At 40.5% G+C, this 25,223-nt stretch overlaps 2 protein-coding genes across 2 annotated transcripts; both read right to left on the bottom strand.

Moving 5' to 3' along the window:
• Positions 1-5,192: 5,192 nt before the first annotated feature.
• Positions 5,193-12,518, bottom strand: rpz (rapunzel). Its single transcript, XM_085365941.1, has 3 exons — positions 12,461-12,518; positions 9,271-9,342; positions 5,193-8,076 (listed from the first exon to the last, which is right to left on the bottom strand). Exon 3 carries the CDS (start codon positions 8,027-8,029, stop codon positions 7,346-7,348), a length of 684 nt encoding a protein of 227 aa, XP_085222067.1. The 5' UTR covers positions 8,030-8,076; positions 9,271-9,342; positions 12,461-12,518; the 3' UTR covers positions 5,193-7,345.
• Positions 12,519-15,986: 3,468 nt separating this feature from the next.
• LOC146623493 (uncharacterized) lies at positions 15,987-20,531 on the bottom strand. The gene is made up of 4 exons (XM_085365940.1): positions 20,144-20,531; positions 17,913-18,197; positions 17,425-17,515; positions 15,987-16,407 (listed from the first exon to the last, which is right to left on the bottom strand). Exons 1-4 carry the CDS (start codon positions 20,529-20,531, stop codon positions 15,987-15,989), a joined length of 1,185 nt encoding a protein of 394 aa, XP_085222066.1.
• Positions 20,532-25,223: the final 4,692 nt, after the last annotated feature.

Below are 25,223 nucleotides of genomic sequence, written 5' to 3'. Positions count from 1 at the left end.
TAATCATACAAAAAATTATCTCATAATATCTTTCCATCTATGATCTTAATTAGGATGAGGAGAAAGTGGTCATTTCTCAGACTTTACCATGAAACCGTAAAGTGTCTCTCAGATTATTTAACTGGTAGTGCAGTAGTCAAAGATTAGATGGAGTATGGTCTGAATATAAATCTCTGCACCATGAAAATACTTTTCCAGTTTTTTTGTTAGTTTTCTGAAAAATTCCCACACTGTGAATGAAAAGTTCCTTTTGTTGTGCAATGAGTCCTTTGGAAGAGAGAAAGGGCCAAGGGAGAAAGGATGGAAAAATCCAAGCACGCGTGGGATTCTACATTTTGCACTCTGCTCACATGTTTACATATGTTGTGATATGGCACTATATAAATAAAAATAAATTTAACTGTTCAGACCAAAAGTTGTTGAACGGCTTGCTTAGATGAAAAAAATCCCGCTTCAGCAAATAATTCTCTTCAGACTGTTTTGACCTCGTGTCAGCTGCAATTTTTTCATAACCTGGATTTACCAAGAATTAAAAATAGAAATATGATCCAACTTCCCTTTTTATAAAGAGAGCAGAAAAGTGAGGTAGCTTACAGAAGAGTATAGAACATTTCTAACTTCTGGAAATGTTACTGTTCCAGCTGTTGGCTGTACTTTTAAAGGCGATGGTTCCCCCACTGGCTGTTAGATGAGAATAATTATGGAGTGCAAAATGGTCCAATGCAAAGTGAAGCTTTGTGTTGGTCGGAACACACTATTTGACACATTAAGTTTGTTTTGTTGGCATATTATTTATAGAAAATCAATTTCCAGATTTGTTAGCAATTTGTTGCAGACCCCTGGGGGTCCCTGGTCCTTACTTTGAAAGTCGCTTCTGTATCTGCATATAATATTAAGACAACAGATGCTGAAGGAACAAAGCTCAACTGAACTGCATGTGTGTGAAAATGAAGGACACTGGTGTTGCTTTCAAATAAAAGCTTTAACTTTACCTGATTAGTAATTGTAGTGTGTACACTGAATTTAAGAGCAGTAATGCTCTACAGTTTAATACTGTGTTGCTTCATACTGGTAAGGACCTTTTTTCTAAATATATTAAAGCCAACTCTCTATATTTATTTTGTAAATATGCTATAAATACACATTTTCTGACAAACAAGTCAAATGACATTGCTGAATGCTTGTTATTTTAACAATATGTCACTGAATTATTATTATTATTTAATCTTATGTCAAAGACTCTTTCTTTCACAAGTGGAGGAGAGAAATCTGAGTTCAAGATGAAATTCAGTATTTTTAGAGCATGATTTGGTGTTTGTTTGTTTTTTTGTTTTTTGGTCACATTGCGTCTTAATCCTGCTCTGATGGGCACCATTATGTCCTTGGATTACATTTCATTTTACGCATCCAAAAGGATGTAGATGATGATGTCATGTGAACAAAATGGGGGCCTGGATGAGAAGATGCCCTTGGCTCTGACTCATTTTAGATTCGCAGATGTTTAAAAACCCGCTTTCATCTTTCAGTCTGACATGTATAAATTACTGTGCAATCCCAGTTCAGACGATATTTGTGTCTGAACTCGAATCTGCGTCACCGACAACCTGCAACAAATCATCATTCATTTTGTTTACATTTTAAAAGGCCTCGTAATTTGTTGTATTAATAAAGACAAACATGAGCGCAATAAGATACCAACTATGAACAACAAGGTTTAAGTAAATATTCTAAGGATGGGAATTCCATGTGCCCGAACTGAACCATTTCTATCTGCCATGCGCGCTCAAAAGAAATGCGCAACGTGGATCTTTTTACGCGCAAATCCCCTCAGAGGATCGGACACACCTTGGAGCATGTTAACCCTTCTGATGAGGGAGGAAGATAAACATTCATGACATTCTTATAGTAACAGTGTTTTTTCTGTACCTGAATGAAATGCTTCTACTGCTCCTTCGCGGCTGATAAGCTCCAACAGCTGCAGACACGTTTCCCCCTTCAAGTTTGAGAAAATTCCCACGGTTCTCTCATGCACTGCTGAGAAGGGTCCAAAACCGGACTGAGAGCGGAGATGCGCATTGAATGCCTGCAAAGGGGGAGAGAGCGCGCGAGAAGGAGAGATAGATGGAAAGAGAGAGAGGAGGAGGAGGAAAGCGCAAAACTGCGCAGGGTGAAATGTGTGGTGGGTCCATTTTCTTTTCAGTCAGGTCACAATGACTGGAAGGTTTAACTTCTTCAACAGAATGGAAATTAATCAAACTGCTTTTCTAGTGGGCGTTTCTTCTTCTTCTTCTTGTTCTGGGGCAGCGTTCGTGCACACTTGTCGCAGATATTTCACCATTTTATGCCTCAGCCGCTGTGAAAATGATCCAGAAGTTGAGGTAAGACGATCGAAAAACTGTTGTCTTTTGTCTCTTTAGCGTCTGAATACGATGCACTGATTTTCCTTTTCACCTCAACCGCGTTTTCGGATCATTAACGCATTTATTTGACCTTCTGCAGGTTTAGAAACCCCAATTCTCAGAGCCTTTAAGAGCTTTGATACTGCTGTGAAAATGTCATCACGGTAAAGGATATTTTAAATAATCAGGGAGGGGAATCTGACAACTACCCACTGTATATTTTTAGAACTACTGCGCATCACTATGTCATCATTTTCTGTTCAGATTTGCCATAAATTTATATACATCCGTGAAACATCTCTTATAAACTAAAGACCATATGTTGTCATTTTTCATCATTCTCATGAGGCTGAGATTAAATTAAACCTCACACCCCCGCCTTTTCAGTGCGCACACGACGCGCCCTGAGCGCCGAGGCTAAAACATCATATGTACGGATTCATACTCGCTATGTGACGGAGAGCTCTTACAGTTTTCAAATAATACAAATTTTCTTTAGATTCTTCGAAAGGACCTCGTATCACGAAGAGGGGAGAAGAAAAAGCTCCATCACATGACGGAGGATGTGCGTCGGTGGTTCACAAGCACTCATTAATCTGCAGCGCAGGTAAGCGCCTCAAAATCTTTGTGTCTCAGTAATCCGCACTGCAAATGCCCGTAATGCGCATTTTCCTGTTTTGATCCCCCAACACTGAGCTGTGAGTCAAACCTGTTCATCTGGATAATAATGCATGAGGGCCATACCAGAGGGACTTAAGCTCGGCGATGCGCCCTGCTTACCTCACCTGAAGCGATTTTTTTTTCACTAGTTTGTAAATTAATTTCGGGTTTTCCAGCAGAGTTATTTGGCCTCTAAAAATGGAAACAGCTTTTATTAGGCTGACAGCTTTGATACACAGATATGACTCCGTGGACCCTGAAGGAGCGCCGAGAAAACAGGTGTAATGATGACACAAGTGAAGTACTAACGCCCTCTTGCGTACAAATGAGTAAACTGCACTTCAGCTTACGCCTGCTGCACAGAGGAACCGTAATAACAAAGTTCTTATTCATAGCTAAAATTAAACGAGGTATAACTTGTTTTCGGGGAAATTTACACGTTGTGTAAGGAGATGATGATGACTGATGGATGGTTTTGACTTTATGTATTTGGACAAAATAACAAAAACTCAAAAAATGTTAAATACATTTAAAAAAAAATGTCAGCATTATTAAAGAGTAAAATATTCACTAAAATGAAAAAAAAAAAAGAAACTGGAACAAAACAATAATTCATGTCACAGATACATTACTAAAGAGCGTTTTATTTTCAGTTTTGATCTTTTTTATTTAGTTTTGTGCACTACACACCTTAATGTAACTGAGCAATGAGTTACATCTTTGTATATCTTTAACAATATATCTAAAATCTAATTTTTGGGACCAAAAACATTCTTTTTATGGCATTCAATTTATTACATTTGTGTTCCCACAACACATTTTCTTAGTTTATACATTTTAAATGCCACATTTATTACACATCTAAACCAGTTCTTTGGCTCGTTCAGCATTTTTAGACTACAAAAAAGTAAAAGAAATAAATAAATAACTAAAATCGTCCCAAATCTGCTGAAAAAAAATTCTTGAAATAAATTCCAAACCTTTTCTACTTTGGAAGTGCTTTCCATCAGATTGCAGAACCTTGTTGTAGAAAGTAAATCACATCCGGTACTGATGACTAGTACTGGGTAAAAGGTCAGGGCTCTGTGCAGGCCAGCTAAGTCCTCCTACATCTTGTGGGCGATCGTGGCTCAAGAGTTGGGAGTTTGCCTTGCAATCGGAAGGTTGCCGGTTCGAGCCCCGGCTTGGACAGTCTCGGTCGTTGTGTCCTTGGGCAAGACACTTCACCCGTTGCCTACTGGTGGTGGTCAGAGGGCCCGGTGGCGCCAGTGTCCGGCAGCCTCGCCTCTGTCAGTGCGCCCCAGGGTGGCTGTGGCTACAATGTAGCTTGCCATCACCAGTGTGTGAATGTGTGTGTGAATGGGTGGATGACTGGATATGTAAAGCGCTTTGGGCTCCTTAGGGACTAGTAAAGCGCTATACAAATACAGGCCATTTACAGGCCATTTACATCTAACAGAGACTCAAAAAGACTAACTTTGCCAACCTTCCAAGTAAATATAATCAGCACAAAGAGGAGCATCTTATACAGCAAATCTGCTGTTCCATCCACGAATATCAGAAAATAGGTTAATTCAGTTATAAGTAGGTTTCTAGTCCAGAAATGGTCTGTATTTGTATAGCGCTTTACTTGGTCCTAAGGAGCCCAAAGCGCTTTACACTATACACAATCATCCACCCATTCACACACACATTCACACACTGGTGATGGCAAGCTACAGTGTAGCCACAGCCGCCCTGGGGCGCACTGACAGTTTCCATCATGTTCTGCTGTAAACTGCAAAACCTGTGACACTGCGGTGACCTGTAATCTTCTCCCTTTGGCTGTAGAGGGCGACAGATTAACCTGATCGTGTCAGTCATACCTGCTTTTTTCACAGCAGTGTTAACTCAGAAAAGAGACTGTTAGATCAAATCAAAATGTAGGATAACAGATGAGCTTTAACAAAAACATGATGCGTCCCACAAATAAAGGGAAGTTTGGTCACCTGTATGTGCGAATACATGCACACTTTCATAGTGGCAGGAGCTTTTTAACATAAGAAAATAGACTTTTTCTTAATCACAAACACACCGATCGATTCTTAATGCTGTTAAATAATTCAATATGCCAAGTCAGTATTATTGATTGTTTATTTATGGTGCATATACAATCAGGCATCAAATTTGCAGAACTAAAAAGGCAACATGTTCACATACAGGGCATACCAAAAAGAGGGCCATATGATCTCCCAAAATATCAACAGAATTTTAACTATATTTACGTAGCATATAGTGTTGTAACAAGATGGCGGCACACTGCAACAGAACCATAAACCAGTCTGTAACAGAGTCTGTGTGTTTAAAAAGTAGGAGAAAAGTATGGCTATATATATATATATACTAAAAAAATAATTTTAACTGAGGTGTTACTGGATAACTTTTCCAACAAACACTGTGACAACTGACGTTGTGTTCTAATGCAGTAAACCCACCAACCATCTGATACTCTTGGCATCACCAGTTTTCTAGAAAAATAAGAGAAATTGTTCAAAACATGAAGACTGCATTAAAACAAACCCCTTAATAAAAAATACAAAAAAAAACGGGACATTCAGGCACTGTTGTTCAGACAGGAAAGGACACAAAACGCTAAAAATGATACATAGTTGCTCAGGATGGCCTTAAAGAAAATGACGGCTCAACAGATGTTAAAAACCTCCCACCAAAGAAACCCTCTGATATCTCCTTACATACTTGGTGCATTTCCTGCATCGCTAAAAAGCTGTAGTGCACATTAAATAGAAAAGAGTGGCACAGCTGCACAGAACGAGAGCTCTGTTAGAAACTCAAATACCACAGGTGTGTATTACAGGTTGGGGAAACTGAACTGCAGCCATTGCTTAATTTGACCTCATAAATGGTAAATAATGACATATTCAGTGCTTCTTGCTCCAGTGAAGTGCTCGTTATTGGCAGCTGTAGTGCTGCATGAAAAATCTGTAGTGTCTTAATGTTTCAAATATTTTCTGCACTTAGGAAAGAAAATAAAGAACTCAGCACAGCAGCATCACTTTAGTGTAAAATAAATTTAACGTAAGAACAAGTAAAACACATTTGTGGCACAGATTTTGATAATTTGCTTAAGATGACACGATTGATTATATTCAATAAAGGATTATATCACAGTAGTCGGTTATTAGATTCATAGATATGAGGCTTTGAGATGCTTGTCTCTAGTTCTAGTTGAACTCTTTCATCTGAAGGCTGGTTTCTCCTGCCGTCACACTGATTTTCTTGTAGTGTAATATATTTTCACAAACTGCATTTGGCTGGAATAGACTGCATGTAAAGCTGTGGGAAGCTCTGCAATAGATTACGTTTAAATATGGAGCTGATGCATTGACAGTCAGCTCTCATTCCAAAGGTTTCAAATGCTTCTGTTCATTTTCCCGTAAAGCCACCAGACTCTCCCAGAGACAGAGCAGATGTGAACGAGCACTGGTTAAAGCTATAACAAGGCGGCGCACTCACTGTCAACACGTCACATGCAGATACTTGTAAAGGACACTTTAGTGTCACATTTAAACACACTGGGTAGGGGGCTGTATTTGATACCAAACTAAGATTGTGGTGCTCAAAGAATCCTGAACAGAAATTTCAGAGACATATGTGCAACTTCAATGGAGGGAAAGCTTTTTAAAGCTTTTTCTTATTTTGGCGTCAAGTTGTTAAACTTTTTAAAAGTGTTTTGTGTGTGTTTTTTTTTTTAAATCAGGTTAGACTGGTCCCAGATAAATAACCACAGGGACTCTGCTTAAACTAAGCCAAGTGCAAATTAATCAGCAAGCAAAAATGTCCAATGAAGGACATGAACTAAAGTCTTCTATCTGGCAAAGTCCTGCACACCTTGTGTGAGCAACTGAGAACGGGAGTATTTGATGCCCTGGAACGAAAAAAAATGTACTTTTTAATGTTTTTTGTATAATTATGTGTGTGCAATTTCTTTAGCGCAGCATACTGAACCCATGGATGATTAACATATCTTTTCTTGCCATGAGCTGAAACCACTGCAGTAACATTTTTTTTTAAGTTGAAGAATCAGCCAGTCGATGTCAAAGCAGCAGGAAACGGGCCATGCTCACGTCTCACACACAGCTCACATGTGCAGCAATCACCAGGCTTTTAAAGCAGCGAAGGGAGACGTTGTCATTGGGAGAGAAAATGAAAGAAGGAATGTGGACCGGCGAGTCCGAAAACTGAAGAAAAGCACTGATGAAGCAGAGACGACGACTCTTCACGGTTCTTCACTTGCACCTGCTAAGAGCTTCCTGCATTTTCTCCTGTACGTGCTCCATCTTCTCAGCCCACTCCTCGCTCAGGCCCTCCTCGTCGTCTCCGATGACGGCCGCGTACCCCATGAGGGCGATGAGCCCGATGCAGAACAGGTAGGTGAGGCGCGTGCACAGTCGCTCCATTGTCTGGCGATCGCCTTGGGAGTATTTCAAGTAGACCTCCAGGATGGGTCTACTGAACAGCTTGCGTTTCCCCACCACGCCGTCGTACAGCGTGTGCAGGTTCTGGTCACCCAGATCGTTGGCGTAACTCTCCTCAAAGTCGTCTTTCTTGCGCTCGCGGTGCTGCGGCCGCGCCTCCACCATCTCCATGAACTTTCTGAACTGGTGCTTCAGGTTCTCTTCAACCTGATTGTACTGGCCGTCCAGCGTTTCCTTCTTGATCTGCACAAGCGTGCTGCGGTTCAGCTGGGAGAGCTGGTCCAGCCCTCGGTTGACTGACGCAAACTCGCGCTTCAGAGTACGAATGTCTTCATCATCGATGTGGTGCAGCACCACCCGGATCAGGGAACCGGCAACACCAAAGATGGGGTTAACTACAGCAGCAGCTGAAGAGATGGTGGCCACACACTGAAGCACTTTGACCAGACCCTGCTTCAGCTTGGCCTTCTCCTCGATGATCTCCTCATCCATCATGGCTGAGGTGCAGGTGCTGAGGTCAGAGTCAAGAAGTGGGACGTGATCTGTGACAGTTAGAGATTAGATTACATGTTTGACCTCAGAGTTGGATTATTACAGTCTTTGAATTTACTGTGACATAAATATACTCTTGTGCTTTAGATTTCCCTGATCTGTAGTTGGTACATTCAATATTTTTCTTAAACAAAGATAAGAAAACACCATCTATTTTGTTGAGTTAGCTAAAGAAGAGGATTTCAAACCTCTCAGGGCCAGTGACCCTGGTTTGCAGTGGGCTTTGTGTCACTTGATAATGAGACTGACTACAATATGACTGACATGAGAGGAAGTTATCGACATAATGTGCTTGTTTTATTAACACAAGTTTCTGGCTATGAGTCAGAGAGCCATGGATCTAAAAGGTGAACATGCAAAAAAAGGCAAACATAAGGAATTATGTTTTCATTATTCTGCTCATTTCCAACTTCAGTCTTATCCTTAGCCTGTACCAGAGCAGCTTTGCATGATCCACAGTTCTAAAGGGTTCGTGTTCATCTTGAGTAGCTCCCTCAGTTCACAGTCAGTCTAACCGGCTATGTCCCCAACCAAAACCAACAGCCAGTGGGTGGTGCTTGTGTGGTTATCACCAAAGCTGCATACCTGAGTGGAGCAGGGATATCTGCTCTCACTGATATCCACTATGATGGATTTTTTTAAGTAGTTTTACTTTTAATAAAACAAACATATTTAGGCTCCCATATATGGCATTCATGTAAAATTTAATGAATATATTAATAAAGAAAAAAGCTTATTGTTTCAGTGAGGCAAAGACCAAATGTCCCGATCATGGTTGGTGATATTATGCTGGTTGACCCGTCAACAATTTGTAGTACACTAATTAAATATAATGCTGTATAAACACATTTAAGTGATGCTAAAGTGCAAAAGAATGCAGTGAAATATAATTTATGTCATAGAAGCCTAGTGTGGATCCTTCATTCATAATAATAATAATAATAATAATAATAATAAATGTCCCCTGGCTGTGATTCACCAGGCAAATTGGGTGTAGCAGAAGTCTAACGTCTCAGCTGTTTGATAGAAAAGCAGATGTAACAGCAGCATTTATTTACAGCTGCCGCTCGCTGTGCTGTGACAGCCACAGAAAATAAGCATTTCATGGCAGTTTCACAGAGTTTCCAACGTCACAGAGGACTGCTGTGTGTCGACAGTGACACAAAGGTGCTGCTGAAGCTTACATCAAATTTCCTTTCTTCAAGTTCACACTGGAACAATGAAAATATGGATGCTGGTCCTGATGAAGATGATTCCTGAAACAAAAGACAGAGAGACAGATTCAGACAGCACGCTTGGATCCAACAAAGACGTCTCATGTCACTGATTCTGAACCAGGAAGTAAACAGATTTTTGTCCCTCGCTGGCTACAGTTTTCAGCAGTGAAGGAGTTAACAGCTTCTCTCTCTTTCAGCTGCATTCAGCACCAGGCTGCTCTCTCTGTGTTTCTATGGCCCGAGCAGATAGCTCCTCAGAAGCAAACAGGACGCGCACCGAGACAGCCGGAGTAGCTTCAGGGCGGGACAGAGACGCTCTTCAGCCACAGTACAGGAACAAAAACAAACATGGCCCGGCCGACTGAGCTGACAAACCCGTTCATTGTGTAACAGCAGCTTCTCTGGAAGTGCTTTCAGTCTTCAGTTCAGAGGAAGATTGTGGAAGTTTAAAGTTTAAACTGACTGCTGTGAAGAGCTGATGACGTCCAGTTGTTATTAACAGAACTATATGTGGGTGTTTTCTACAAAGACTGCACTCTCAGCCCTCTCATTTTCCTGCAATTGTCAGAAAAGACCTGTTGGGTGCCGTGGCGTCTCAAACTAATATAGCTAATCACATCAGCGGCGCTGTGGTGACCAGAAGCCTGAGCGAGTGGAAACAGGCCCCACACTCACTGCACGGTCTTTGTAAATCCCCGTGACCACCAGGGGGGGGCGGTAATATGCCCACAATAAAAACACCACCCATAGCAACCATCCTTCTGATTTCAGCACCACCACTGTGGACTAAAAGCACTGACGCTCACTTTTAACCCTTTAGCTTTAGGATAACTTTAAATGTTCAGTTTAAATGCTTGTAATCAACAAAAATAACAGGAAACGATTGATTAATCTAAGTACTTGTGAAACCTGCACTTAGAAAATCACGTTGAATGATTTTAGAGCTTCATAAGACTTTCTTAAATGTCATTTTTTCAGGAATTTACAATTTTTAAGTGGTTAGTTTTCTTCATTTTTTGGCTGAAATACATTTTTTCTGTCAGTAAATGTCCCTCCACTTTCTGTTTTCCTACCATGACGTTGATAAAAGGCCTATTCTGCTTCATTTTTGGTATCTGATGGCAATTAAATCCTCCTAAATTTGCACTGATGTCGTATTGTGTCTCCAACCTGTGTCCTTAATTTCACAGAAGGTGATCTGGAGGAGAAGATGCCCCATTTCACAACATAATACAACAAGCTACGCGAAGCAATGAAGGTAATGAAAGGGTTAACTGCAGTTTTAAAGCTTTGATTATTTAATACTACAGCAAAATAGATAAGATAGAACTTTATTAATCCCTCGGGTGGGTTCCTCTGGGAAATTCGATTTCCAAAAAAAGCACAGCACCGACCGAAGTTACAGTTACAGAATTGTTTTTTTTTATATATATATATATATATATATATATATATATATATATATATATATATATATATATATATATATATATATATATATATATATATACACACACATATAAATACAGAAACAAATATAAATAAAATATACAAAGGGGATAAATAGAATAAATAGGAATAAAAAATAAAAATACAAGTGAATTGCACATTTCAAGTATTGAGGTCTATTGCACTGTTGACTATTTACAAAAAGTATTGCACAAGGTATTGTACAGTGAGGTGAAGAGGCACTACAGCTTAGTTGTTCCCCCCTCCTTTGTCCTCCTGTCTCCCCTCCCTCTCCCCTCCAGAGAGGAGTTAAACAGTCTGATGGCGTGTGGGACAAAGGAGTTTTTAAGTCTGTTAGTTCTTGTCTTGGGGAGAAGCAACCTGTCACTGAACAGACTCTTCTGGTTGTTTATGGCCGTGTGCAGAGGATGCCCAGCATTGTTCATAATGTCCAGCAGCTTTTTTAGTGTCCTTTTCTCTGCCACTGTCACCAGAGTGTCCAGCTTCATGCCGACCACAGAGCTAGCCCTCCTGATCAGTTTCTGATGTGAAGTCATTTGTATAATCTGAGCTGTATTAATAACAAACTCAGTCAATTGTGCACCAATTAAAGAGCACGACTGCTGTGCTTCTATTAGCGGCATTAAATTAACCCTTTGTGTTAATGAAATTAATCTTATATTGACCTTTGACCTTTTCTTAGCAAGTGGTCTCCATCATTCTAAGATATTCGTAGTAATTTGAAGAAGAAACTCAATCATATTTAAGTATATAAGTTTAGGACAATTAATAAAACTCCTAATTAAATGTGAACAAAGTGGAGAAGCTAAAGCTCCTGAGGTTAAAGCCTTCTGAAAGGGTTAACCAATCAGTGCTGAGTGGCAGCGTGGCCCTTACAGCCAGCAGGCTGCACACTTCTCAGGAGCTGACAGAAAGCTGTGATTCAGTAGTTGTGACTCAGCTTCTGCATTAATGTGCGTCTGAGCAGAAACCAGCAAAGGAACAATTATAATAATTGTATTTATTTATTTATTTTTACTTTTAAAGAAACATTTGGCGACACCTTGTAACCAAAGCAGCTCTGTGACGTAATCAGGAAATGTCAAACGGCTCTCACCTGTTTCCAAGCAGAGGAGAGGCCATCTTGAATGTTTTCTATAACGTCACCAATGCTAGGCTAGCACAAATTTACACAATAAACTCCAATAATATTATTCCTAATGTACGCCACTTACATTTTCAATGCTTATTCTGATTATTTTTGTGCTACTTATTCGTGTTAAATGACAGGATACTTTCCCTTCACAGAGCTCAGCCTGTGTGGGGCTTTCCTCTGGGGAAGTGCTCCCTTGATGGCCAACACAGCCAAACAACTACTTTGATAAGAAACATACAACAATGAAGAGCCATCCGGAGTTCTCGTCCGTGTTTGTAAGTAGTTCTACAAGAATAACATCCTCTCCTAACAGCACAGGCCCGGCACACTGCCTTCTTGCCCCAGCTCTGGCTCCCCCTAGCAGTCCCTCCATATTTCCTTGTTACTGCACACCATAATGCCCTGACCCTCCCTGATCTATTATACAGTAAAAACACCAAAATACATCTTAAAACCTAAATTTCTCTGTCTAAATAATAACTATAGAGGCTCTACTTGCCTTCCAGCCAACATTAGGCACCATTGGCCACATCAGAACAGAGGATTGCTTACCTTTCAGACAATGGCTCTAACTATACCTTCCTCTCCAAAGTCCCAACCTCGACAGCCTCCTTCTTCTTCCCAGCAATCCCTGCAAAAAGGACACTTCCATGTCTGTAGCTCATGTAGGGGTGAACAAATTTGACAAAATCATTTCTAAAAAGCCCAGAAAGTCCCCCAAATCTAAAAATGGCCATTTGGGCCCTAAATAAACATGACCTCCAATATCCCATTAAAAAATAATTTAAAAAATGGCATTAAAAGGTAAAGCCCCCTCCTCAGAAATATACTGTTCTACCCCTATGGTTTCAACTTATTTTGGTCCATTCAGTAGTCATACAGTTAATACTGAAGAGGGATTGTCCGTGAGTGCGCAACTGAACTCTTAGGAACTTGCTGCTGCTTTTCGTGCGTTTGCCAAGTCATGGAGCATCTCTGAGAGGCTACACAGACTCCATTGGTGGGATTAATTGGTAAAACGGACCCTTTTCTTATGGACTAGATCAAAAGAATCCGAAGAAAACTATTTTCACGTGAATAAAATCCAACAAAACCAAAAGTGAGCCGCGAATCCAAATGGACATCTCCAAAAGTGCACAGGTGTATCCAAATGCTCAGGGAGCTCTCAAGAGGCAACAGGAGTATAAAAGAAAATTGTATCCAGCGTAAAAGGTAAATATAATCCTAAATATAACCAACATTTGCCAAATGTACATACAAATTAAAAGTTGCATTTTAAAAATGTCCAATTTAAAGTCTACTAAAAAAGTGAAGGGCATTCAGAAAGATGGTCCAAAATGCGCAATGGCACTGTCGACAATATTTTTTTAATCTAACTTATTTAAATACATAATTTATTGAAAAATACATTTGTTATTACTAACAGCACCGTAGAACATGTTTTTAAATTTAGATGAGCTGTCTGACCAACAAGGGCTATCTAGCAGACAAAAAGCCTGAGCTATAGGCGCTCCCATTCAGTGCGCCAAAGTAATCGTGTATAGTTATGATTTGGTCCTTCATGCGGCCTTAAATAAGAATAAATGGAAACCTTAGGCACAAAAAACGTGCAGCCAAATCCGGTGAATTCTTTGGTGTGAGGATCAGCCTGCTGCGCCGACGGTTGAAGCTGTTTCCCCCGAAATAAACCTCATGCAAATCCTGCTGCCAGCGACCAGCACGACACAGCGTTAAAGCACAGACTTGTTCCTCATTTAACCCGACTGTTCCTTGCGTCGCTTTTTAGAGCAGCACACAGCCACAGTTATGATGGGCGTTTGCCTCCCAGCATGTCCAGACCTGAGCAAGCCGCGAGTGGGTTAGAGACCCCGCATCCCCTCACTGAGACATCCAGCCTCAGGCAGCAGCAACACAAGAGAATCCCTGTCCTCCCCGCGCTGTGAAGTGGGAAAAATAGAGATAAAAGCCGACTGTTCACTAGAAACGACAAAGCTTTCAGTTATCTGCTGGGAAAACGGTCCGCATCGACGCTCAGGGCGTGCTGGTCGTACAGTAGCGCGTCTGTGAGCCAGTACAGCCTTTATTCAGCACCGCAGCTGCAGGCGGAACTGCAGCCGGACGCACGCCTGTCCTCAGTGAACAGTTGCCACCGCAGCTGTCAATCGGCTCACATTTCAGACTGTGTGATGAATACACGCAGCCATATACTATACTCTAGTAACCGCATTTGTGCAAGATCAGCTGTGCGTAATATTTACGCTCCGCGGTGACAAACCTCTGTTGCAAGACCTTGTTTTGGTTTTTGTTAGCTGGGGGGCAGGAGGAGCGCCTTGTTGACACGTTGAAAGCCACAATATTGAAGCCCCGGGGCAGAGGCTCGACTACAGAACACCGAAATATATTCATGCACAGTGTCACCATTCTTATGTTCTAGATTAAACAAGCTGCTTTACTGCAGCTCTGTGTGCTGTAAACTTTGGGACTCCAGACAGATATTGTTTGCGGATGTGTTTAATATTCTAGAATAAATAAATACAAACAAATGGAAACGTTGTCACTTTGTTTTATTGTACACATTTACTGCAAAATGAGAAATGTAACATTTCTGTGTTCACCCTGTTTGCCTGCTTCAAATACTGAAGTGTAACCCAGAAACTGCTGAGAGTTCATTTCAACGGGAAAAGGGGAGGTGAAGGAAACTGTTTCCAGGGCCTACTCCGTGGATCGGCTTCCTCCGAGGCGTGGACGTCTATCAGCAGAGAATGTACCTTCACCTATCAGCAGAGAATGTCCCTTAGTCTGTAACACAGTCAAATATATTCTCAAGTAATATTCAAGCATGCCATTCAGCGTGTTAGTACGAGCAGCTCGGGAGCAGCTTGGGAGAACAAGAAAACAGAGACTGCTTTAGATTGTCTTCCCAAAGTGACTCAACTTTATTCACAAGTACAACAGTTTATATAGAGGGTAAAATTCATGAGACAGCAGATTTATCAGTTTAAACCAGTACAGACCAAGATAAGGCAGCGTCTTCCTGCCCTTGGGTGAAGAAGCATCCTTTGTGTAGTGTATCAGTTCAGCTACAATTGTGATTATCTCAGCGACATATTTTCAAGGCACAAAACGAAGAGTTCTTTCATTAGTGAAATCTGAAACAAACCATTTGGCCTTCAACAGGCGTCTAAAAGATTAAGAAACTAATGTAGCTGAGGGAGTGATCTCTGTGGTATTTCAACCTTGTTGAATGACAGAGTTTTCCTGTATAATGTCACTATAAAACAATATCCAGTAAATGCTCCCATGGTACTAAAATACCTAACAGGAGGGACAGTTTTTGTAATCGTGTTTTTAATATTTGACAAAGTCCAAAAATACACTTTAAAGTTTACCAGCATTGTCTGAACTAATAATTCTTTACCCGACACTGAAATCAAAGATGTTGAGCTAAAATTGTAGCCACAATTGATGCACTCACACTGTAGTTACAGATGTTACACTCCAGGGGCGCTGTTCTGCCATGTTAGTTAGTGCCATGGATTTATGCATATTGCCTCAGTCATGATACATTTATTCAGGCTCTTTTCCAGTAAGAGTTTCGTACATGCAAATATTGCTGACATGAAGGGAGACAGATCAGAATGTAGAGTTGATCTCATGAAGGTTAACTTCAATAACAGTCTGAGACTGCATGACTCCACCAAAAATTCCTGGATGCAGAAGGATGACAGGAGCCGGATTAATTTATAATTTTTAAAGAACATCAAGACAATTTCTTCCAATATTTCTTTGTTTGATATATTTTTGAAATGTGTGATATGTGAAGGTTCGATGTTGCTAGTACTAGGATTCTGATGAATCCTGCTGCCTAACACATCATCAAGAGGTCATGAACTGAGGAAATGCACAGCTGACTCATTTGAAACACCAGGTTCATGTTATTCAGACCTGAGACAATTCCCATCATTAATTCAAAGCCACCAAAACACAAACAGTCAGATTTCATTATTCTTCACACCGCGGTAAAAGGGACCCTCCAATCTGCTGAACAGAAACATCTAAAATGTAAAACTGCTGTCTATCAGCTGCACATTATTCCTCCAGTGTTCATGTGAGGTCCTTCCCTGTTGGGTCCCTGCGTGTCTCCAGATGGGTTTATGTTCTCCAGCAGGTTTCTGTACTGTGTCGTCTCCGTCTGGTGCCAAGCGATTTTTCTAGCGTAGTACCTCCTGGATGCGGCTCTCCAAGCTTCCCTTTGCAGCGTCTGAGACTCTTCGGGTAGCTCCGATATCAGTGTCCTCCTCCTCTTATCCACAAAAGAGCTGGGCTGTGAATACTGAGAGTTTGCGATGTGGGGGAAGGGGCTGGATCGTGATGGGTTTGCCTGCTGGCGAGCTATCTTTCGAGCATAATATCGTCTGGAAGCTGCTCTCCAGGCTGCCCTCTTCAGTCTCTGAGCTTCCTCTGGCAGGTCCGACATTGGCACGCTCTTCTTCTTGTTCCTGAGGAGGTAAAAGATTTTACACCAAAATTATTTCTGTTAGACTCTTCTAAACTAATAGATATTATAAATTAATCAACTGAAAAACACCCTGGGAATTCTTGTGCTCTGTGTTTACTTGGTTAGCCTCCAAGCTGTAGTCCTGTATCAGTGTCTCAAGGAATTACCTTTAAACATTTTTTAAAATTGAAAGCCAAAAAAAGAAAAAAGATACGAGGCACGGACTTCGGTTAAGTAGGGTAACACAGACTCATAGCCCGCAGAGAAACTGTGCTTACATGCGTAATCATCCCACTAAGTCCCGTTTTGAGACAGGAAACACACTGTATGTGTTAAGTTCCTGCACTGCTGAGGTTGCCCTATATTCCCCCAGTTCTCGCTCTCTTACTCATTTGTTCTCTGTTGTGGTAGAATAACATTTAAGTTGTCGTCAGAGGGTCCACAGATGATCTAATGCACCATATCTCTTCAAATAAAGTTGGTCAGAGGTTTCATAACACGTTCCTGGAAGTATCGCAATAAAAGCCTAATAAAGAAGTAAAAGGTTGTCTCCAGTAAATCCTTACAGAGATGTTCATTTGAAACAGATATAAGAAACGTGGAATAATAATAATAATGAGTTCATAAGTTCAACAAAATGAGAGGATACTAAATTATAATCAATTGCATCACAGGTGCCCAACTCTCACAACCACCTTTACAGCCTTGACAGCGTTACTTTCAGTAACAGATGAGTTTAAAGGTGATGGCTGCACGCTGCTGTTGTAGAGAACTTCAGTCTGCACTCCCACAGTGACGATGAATCAATAATCTGCTGCTTTTCTTTCTTTTATTCAACTGAATCTTTTGCATTTTGACTGCTAGTTAGACAAAAACAAGCACTTTGGTTTCAACACTATAGAGAAAAATACAACAAATCATCAAGTCCCCGAGTAAATAATTATTATGTTTCTGTATTAGCATCCCCTCTGAGGCGTCGCTGGATTATCAGCTCATTAGTTTCTCTGATATAACTCACCTCATGTGCTCTGCCTCAGTCATTGCAGCTCCGCCCGGGTCTGCCTGTGGTTTCTCCCTGAACGTCCTTCCTTCTCCGGTCTCCATTTTTTCTACATGGATCATTAGAGATGAACATATTTTTAGTCGTACCACTCCAATGTTGATATTATATTTACTATGACTGTATTTAATTACAGTGTTTTTTCCTTTGGCTGTATTTATTTTCAAGCTTCTCTGTTGCTAGATTCCAAAACCAGACTTCCATGTTAGATCTTCAGTGTTTGATGGGTCAGTTAGAAGACAGTGATACTGACGAGTTTAGCATTGTTAAAACAGACGAGTCATTTTCCCCCAACGGCACCATGTGACAGGACCGGGTGGAAAAAATGCCCTATATTTATATAATATTTCTCATTTGTGCAAACAGCAAAACAAAGAGAAGTAGAGGATTTGCTTTTCCAGTGCTGAGAATATTAATGTGAATAAATTAAATGCAGAGTGCATTACTTTTTACACTGAGACTCTCTTTGTCCTGACACGGACTGCCCGTGCTCTGCTGATGTTCATTCATCTCCCACTTGATTAAGACCGTGTCGACGTCACATGGCTCTTGTTTGACCACGAGGCTGCTGGGAGATGTCGGCATATTTCTGGCTGACTCTGTTACACCCGAAACCTCGGAGGAGCGGGAGGTGCAGCTGTGCTCCAGGACCATTCTGCTGGGGGAAGATGGAAGAGCTGACTCCTGGCTGTGGGAGGAAACATGTGAGGGGGGTCTTGTGAAAAAACCCACTGTAAAGAAAGGAAACAAACAAAGGCTTATTTTGTGTGTTATATTTCCATAATATCCACAGTCACATGTACTCAAGTCGTTCAAACACTGTGTTTTCTAGATGCAACCAATCAAAAGGCAGTACTCCTTAAAGAGGGAGGAGCTACAACAGCTTCTTTTACACAGAAGATGAACTGGGGGGCTTATAACACAACTATGGATTCATGTAAATTATGAAACATGCAACTCAGTGTGAGTAGAGTTTAGCATTAAAAACAAGAGCTTGAAATGACAATAACAGGCACCTTTTCCCTGATATACTCCAAAAGACTTCTATAGAAAATCACTCAAGTTTCTGATATTCGTAAATCATTACTCACTACAATGGATTTTCATGTTCTATATATATTTAAAAAAAATCTCAGGGCTCAGTGAGAAATGGTTTTACTCAAAACTGTGAAGTGGAATAATACTTCAGGAGATGAGGTGGAGGAGGACCAGACATGAGAGCGAGGAGAGCTGAGAGGAGGACATGCCTTTGAGGAGCCTGAAAAGGGCAAAATGTGTAAGCTAGGGCTCTGAAATTGTCAGAGAGGACACCAGCCTGTGAAGGGAATCATCTTTCCATGGCAGTCTTGTTGATGAGCACCTCCCACTTGTTTGTGTGCTCTGATTTTTTGTTTTTTCCTTTTCTCAAACCCGGTTGCCTAGTTTCAGTTTATAACCACTTGTTTGGTAGTTGTGGCCGCTGGTAGTTTTTTCAGGTGTCATATTAAAAACAATTTCAACCCATTTTCAGTATGGTATTAATGCTACCTTCAGAAATGAGCACCTCCCTGTGGTCTGTGGGCTCTGTTTTTTTTCTTCTAAAACCTGGTTGGTGGCCGTGGCTAGCATTGCCCTGTTTTTCGGTTTCATGCTAAAAATAAATAAATAAAATAATATCTGCCCAACTTCAGTATGGCTGGAAGTGAATTGATAAAGACAGGAGACATAGGATTTAGTGCACTTTTAGTATATAAATAAAGTTGAATTCTATTCTATATATTAATTATATAAATCAACAGCAAAAAGGAAGAACTCAAACTAGCTTGTGTGTGTGGGACTGGGTGTGTATGAATTCCACTGGAAAGGTTCTAGTTTCCCCTTCTAGTTATCATATGGGCCTAAAAACTTCAGAGCCCTACATTAAACAATTTTCCATATAATGGAGAGGGGGTCAGAAGCTCATACATCTTCCTTTGAGCTTTTTCCTTCCTGCTATAATGTCTAGCCTTCCTCCACCCCCTCTCTTAACAGCAGTAACACTGCCTGCTCTACCTCCAGAATTACATCCACCCCAAGTATGGACTGCAAATCTAACCCCCATGAATATGGCATGAATAGAAAGCCCAGGATGGCCCCTTGACATTACAGCAAGTCTCATATAGATTGCATAACCGGTGCTTGACATAGAGGTCACAGACTCCTGTCCCCAACAGCAGACAAAATCTTAGAGGAAATTATAGAAATGTTCTGTAATAAGGTGGTGGGTGGCAATGAGTCGAGTAGATAAACTTTTTAAATTGATTTATCTGCACAGCATGCACTAGCTGCTCTTTTCTAGCCTGCCCTGACAAATGAAGTGCAGGGGTAAAAGGACATGGCCATTGGCCTTTGGGAAGATCAGTTTTCTTTTTCTTCATTTTAATATTCTCATCTACTTTCCTTCATGGAGCAATTCCAACAAAACCTCTCTCGGTTCAAATCCCAATCAGACAGTCGGGATTGGAAGCGTTTCGGGGTCAATGATCCCGAGGACTTTACAGGCAATTATGAATTGTCAAAGACATTACTCTCATCTTCTTGTGAACTAGTGGCCTGTAGTGGGTCTAACAAAGGGATGACGCAAGGCAACAGCTGACAGGCTGTAATTTGTCACCAGCCTAAACCTGCAAAGCCAGAAGTGACGCTCGTGTTTACTTACACGATAAACTCGTCTCACAGTCCTGCTGCTCCGCTGTCAGCTCGGTGTCAACGCATCCCGGATCAAAGTCGCTCTGATCTCCCTTCTGCCGGTCACCGGAGCTCCGGGACCTGCCGAGGCTGTGCTCGTTCTTGAACAGCCCGCAAGTGCATCCCTGCCGGCGCAGCACCTGCAGTTCGTGCTCCATCTCTGTCAGTCTGCACTCCAGGCGCTGGATCTCTTTGTCCCTGTCGGCCACCATCCGCTCATACTCGTAATTCTTGGAGCTGTTTACGCCGTACAAAACGTTTATCACAGAGTCTATGGCCAGCCGGATGGCGTTTTCCACCACCAGAGCCTCGTCGTCGCGGAGATGTGGGTGCAAAGTTCTGTTTTTGACCAAATCCATGTTTCCTTTAACTGACTTGTACTGACAGGCTGTGCTAGAGGGAGATGCTAGCGTTAAATGTGAGGATGCGCTGGCTCACTGAAGCGATAAGCCGCGCGCATGCGCCCTCCAAAAAACAACAATTAACACACCAATTAAAGCTTTTTTTTAGTGATTAAAAATATAAAATGATAGTGTTACATTCTTAATGTCACTGATGCCGTGTCTATTACCGCTAGCTGAACAACAGAAGCAGCAGGGGCATCATTATCTTCTTCGCCTACAAGTGGCGGTCAATAAATATTGACTTGACGGTGATAGCACCGACTACTGGTCATTTGACTAACTACACTAACAGTTACTATTAGCAGTTTTTCTTTAACCTAGAGATTTATCTGACAGACTGTTTTTTTTAAAAATTCATAGTTAAGGAAATAACTCAATCCAAAACTCACAGGTTATCAACATTTTCAGCACTATTTGGTTTATTTTGGGGATAAAACTATGTCCTAATCCTTTTGAATTAGCATAATTTCATCACCCATACCACAGTCAAGTTTTTTAAATCTTTTAGCAATCTTTAAAATATTTCTGAAGTAAAATCATCCAGATCAGTTTGTTGTTTGTTGTTTAACTGCAAAGGAGCAAAAGAGAATGGATGGATCTTTTTTTTCTACTTATTCTTAATCTATATATTTTCTTTTCTAAAAAGAAAATAAGTTGTTTTAATTCTTCTTGTAAATCACTTTAAATTATTGCTGTGTTTGAATCGAGCTATATAAATTAATGTACCTTGCTTTGCCAATAATTGCTTCAGAGGCCTCGCTTGTTTTTGGTTTCATTTGGCCAAACTATTCTGCAATGATCCATGCACTCTGAAATCATAAGTATTTGTGAATTTCTTGATGCATTCTCAATCATCCAGGAAAGTAAATCTCCAAAAGTTGATTCTGTTCATCTGGACGTAGCGTTTTGTGGGGGAAACGTTTCGTCACTCATCCAAGTGACTTCTTCAGTCTCAGCTGACTGCAGGTGTCCCCAATCTTATAAACAGTACATTTGCATAATGACTGAAACCAGCCCAATGAAGGAACAATGGGCTGGGAGGTCAGTTCCTTAATCTTAATTATGCAAATTCTCATGACCATTGATCAACAACCACTGACCAAAACCCACTGATCAATGACCACTGATCAATGGCCATGAGTATCATTCACAGAGAGTTGGGGAATGGCTGCAATCACAGCACTGTAAGATGGCGAAAGATGTACCCTTAGGCCCCTCCTCGATTCAGAGATGGTCTTTCCCTTTTCACGTAAATGGCCTCCTTGACTCCACGCTCAAACCAGCGTTCCTCCCTGTCCAGGATGTGTACATCCTCATCACTGGCGTAAATAGACTGCAGAGTCCTGGCCTGACGAGGTGGCTCTTCTGTGTTGTGCCATCCGCTTCGCCAGAGGTTGTTTGGTTTCCCCGATGTATAAGTCCTGGAAATCCTCCTGGCACATTTGTGAATTTATAAAAAAATAAAAAATAAAACTTCATTCATTTTACCATGAAGTGAAACTCTGGAGATCTCTTCTGAGTGTCCTGGGTAGCAGCAATCTATGACATTTTCCGATGATGGATGAAGCCAAATCTCCCAGACAAAATCTGCACAAGCATGAGCGAACGTGCAAAACTCTGTGAGCCAGCATCGTGCTATACTGATGCTTTTCAGTGGCTGGGACAAGCAGACTCCTCAGAGCTGAAACTTCCTGTCCAATGTGAGGGAGCTTCAAAGCTTCTACCTGGAAACTCTACAATTGTGGGGTGAATTAATTTTCATTTTTAATTTGATAATATGGGCTTAATGGATGTAGACTGACTGGCACTTGGATCATTTTAAAAGAAGACAGTGTGTAAGATTTAGGATTCTATTAGCAGAAATGGAATATAGTTATAATAATTCTGCAGTATTTTCAATTATGTCAGCTGTCACATTAAACATAATTGAAAATACTGGTGAGCTTCTTTTTGTTGTAAGCTGATAATGAGCCTTTCATATCTGCACAGTGAGCAGAATCTCTCCCATCGAGAACACCAGGATGGCACTAGTGGAAACTTATAAACAGTCACCAGATAATCTACTGCTGCTGTTATTGTGTATATATATATTTATATTTCTTCATACATTCTTATATAGTTCTATACTGTGTATTGTGTATTTTGTTGTACAGTTATTTTATTTTTTAACTTTAATTTATATATTTTATCTTATTCTTTCCCAGTTAAATTTACCCTTCATTCTAATTTGTGTTGTACAGTTATTTCATTTTTAACTTTAATTTTTATATTTTATTTTATTCCTTCCTAGTTAAATTTACCCTTTTTAATTTTCATATTTATTTCCTCTTATTCATAGCCTTTTCTTTTTTTCTTTAGGTCACGAGCAGTTGTCTAAGCATTTCACTGCATATCGTACTGTGTATGACTGTGTACGTGACAAATAAAATTTGAATTTGAATTTGATTTACCACATGCTTGGGTTGTTGTAATTCACGAATCCACCGCTAGATGTCACTAGTTTCCACACAGTGCACATTTGAAACCAAGTGCAAAAGGAGAAGTCGTTTTTATGAAGAAAATATAAGCAACTAGCAAATAATGTAGAAAAATTAACAACAAGATGTAATTTTATTGATATCACCACTTTAGTGAGTTTCGTGGCTGGGACTGACATGCTCACACATGACATAAACAGACAGCATCCTTAAACGTCCCAAACAATAAATGTTTTAATAGTGATGACTACAAGATCTTCCTGCATGAAATTAATAATCTTTAGAGTAAAATGAATAAATATGATTATGATTATAGGAAATGGCATTATAAACTGATGCCGAGATATGATTAAAATGCATAGTAGTGTAATGCATGATGAACTCGAACAAACTACAATGGCTATAACAGTAAAAGTGCAAGCATTTTTTAAATAATATTTTAAAAAGTAACTGTGTTTGTGTTTCTGGTTGTGTCCATCAGGTCCTAACTTACATGTAGCATCACATGACAGGTAAACACGACATGATGAATCCAGCCTTGTGAGCATTCATTGGAGGGATAGTATTTTTCTTTTCATCTCATGCTGTAGATGTAAGAGTCAAAATAACATGTGCTGCAGATGCATTTTGTGCTACTCTACACAGTAGTTCCCCATGCTGGTCGCTTCCTTTCCCTTTTCCTGTCTTCTTTTTCTTCCTCCATCTCGGTTTCCTGCCAGCTGCAGCCATCGCTTTATATACCTCTCTATCTCCTCGTCCACGGCATCCTTACAGAACGAGTTCTGCCTGACTGCGTCTGCAGGGGTAAAAGGGGAGCAAAGTGAACACATGAAAGTAAGTAAATGCTTTAACTGTTTAAAATACACCATATTTTCTTGTGTGTCCTGTAGAAGCACACTCACTGAGGATAACTCTCTTGATGGTGAGGTTCTCTACTTTGTGCTTGTTATTTCTTCCCCTCCAGTTGATGTTTTTGGCCAAAGCGTTAGTAAAAAGCTTTGTCATTGTCCTCCACACACTGTGTTTGTTGGACAAACCTCCAGACAGGTCGAAGTAAGAGATCTGCACAGAAAGAATGACGTGCACATTAACTCATTAGTATATACGCCATGTGGCATTCCCCCTCCCCAAAAAACTATATATAATAATTGCTATAAATAACAAACTTTGGTCCTACATGGTTCATATCAACCAGGAAAGAATACGACAAAAAATGACAAGACTAATACTACTCCATATCAACACACCATTACAAATACATCTAACAGCTGCTTACATTTGCAGAAGTACATAAACCGCTAAACTGTTATTACAATTAAAGAGAAATGTTTATTGGTAAAAATTCAGTTTATTTTGACAAAGACCCAGAATGCAGAACCACAGGAAGAAAGAGTCTCACAGTAATTAATCAATCAAAGCTTTATTCGCCACATGCAGGTTGCCCTGCAGTGAAATGGGACCCCCGACCTTATATAGACACAACACAGACATTACATGGGGATACAAGTCGGAGATCGGCAGCGTTACAGAAAAACACTGAAATATACACAACAATGGGAAAGTACAAGAGGAAAAAAAGAGACCTCTACTCATGCTGTGCTTCCATGGTAGGACAGCATAAGAACAGGAAACAAAAAAACTCCTCTGCACAAAAAGCACATAAATGTCCACAGCACAACTTTGTGAAAGACATGACAAGCCACAGGATTGGGTGGGGGGTGAGGAGTAATACGAAGCGAACACAGCAGCCGCCCTAATTACAACTCCCTCCCCTCCTTGTGGCACAGTCCACCTTATTTGTATTAAAGTTACATCATCTTCAGTTTGACCCGCCAAGCCCAGAAAGTCAAGATGAGAATCAACCAGTCATCAGACTTCACCAAGCAAAATGCTAAAGTACCAAAAAACAGCACTGGCATACAAGAGCAAAGGACAACTACAAAAACAACTGAGGAGTAAATATAATTTAAGACTTGCATTATATGGTGGCCCAAATTATGTTTTCTAAAATTATCAATAAACCTTATAAAGAGAAAACATTTCCCAGTCATCACATGCAAACGTTAGTGAAAACTGACACAAGTTAAAACTGATAAAATTCCAACATCTGGTGATACTTACCATTTTCTTCTTCAGCTGTGGCTCAGTGCAGAGTCTGTGATCCAACGTT

The sequence above is a fragment of the Diplotaxodon limnothrissa genome, linkage group LG11 (genome assembly GCF_057381915.1).
Source record: "Diplotaxodon limnothrissa isolate DT_005_m linkage group LG11, D_limnothrissa_male_GT1.1, whole genome shotgun sequence".
Classification (NCBI taxonomy): domain Eukaryota; kingdom Metazoa; phylum Chordata; class Actinopteri; order Cichliformes; family Cichlidae; genus Diplotaxodon; species Diplotaxodon limnothrissa.
Note: the sequence above shows the minus strand (reverse complement) of the source record. Positions and strands in the feature narration are given on the sequence as shown.

Coding starts and splice junctions, on each gene's coding strand:
- rpz (XM_085365941.1), bottom strand. CDS start 8,029: ATGATGGATGAGGAGATCATCGAGGAGAAGGCCAAGCTGAAGCAGGGT.
- LOC146623493 (XM_085365940.1), bottom strand. CDS start 20,531: ATGGATTTGGTCAAAAACAGAACTTTGCACCCACATCTCCGCGACGAC. Junction 18,198..20,143: donor CTGTGAGACGAGTTTATCGT/GTAAGTAAACAC, acceptor CTTTCTTTACAG/TGGGTTTTTTCACAAGACCC. Junction 17,516..17,912: donor AGAGAGTCTCAGTGTAAAAA/GTAATGCACTCT, acceptor TGATCCATGTAG/AAAAAATGGAGACCGGAGAA.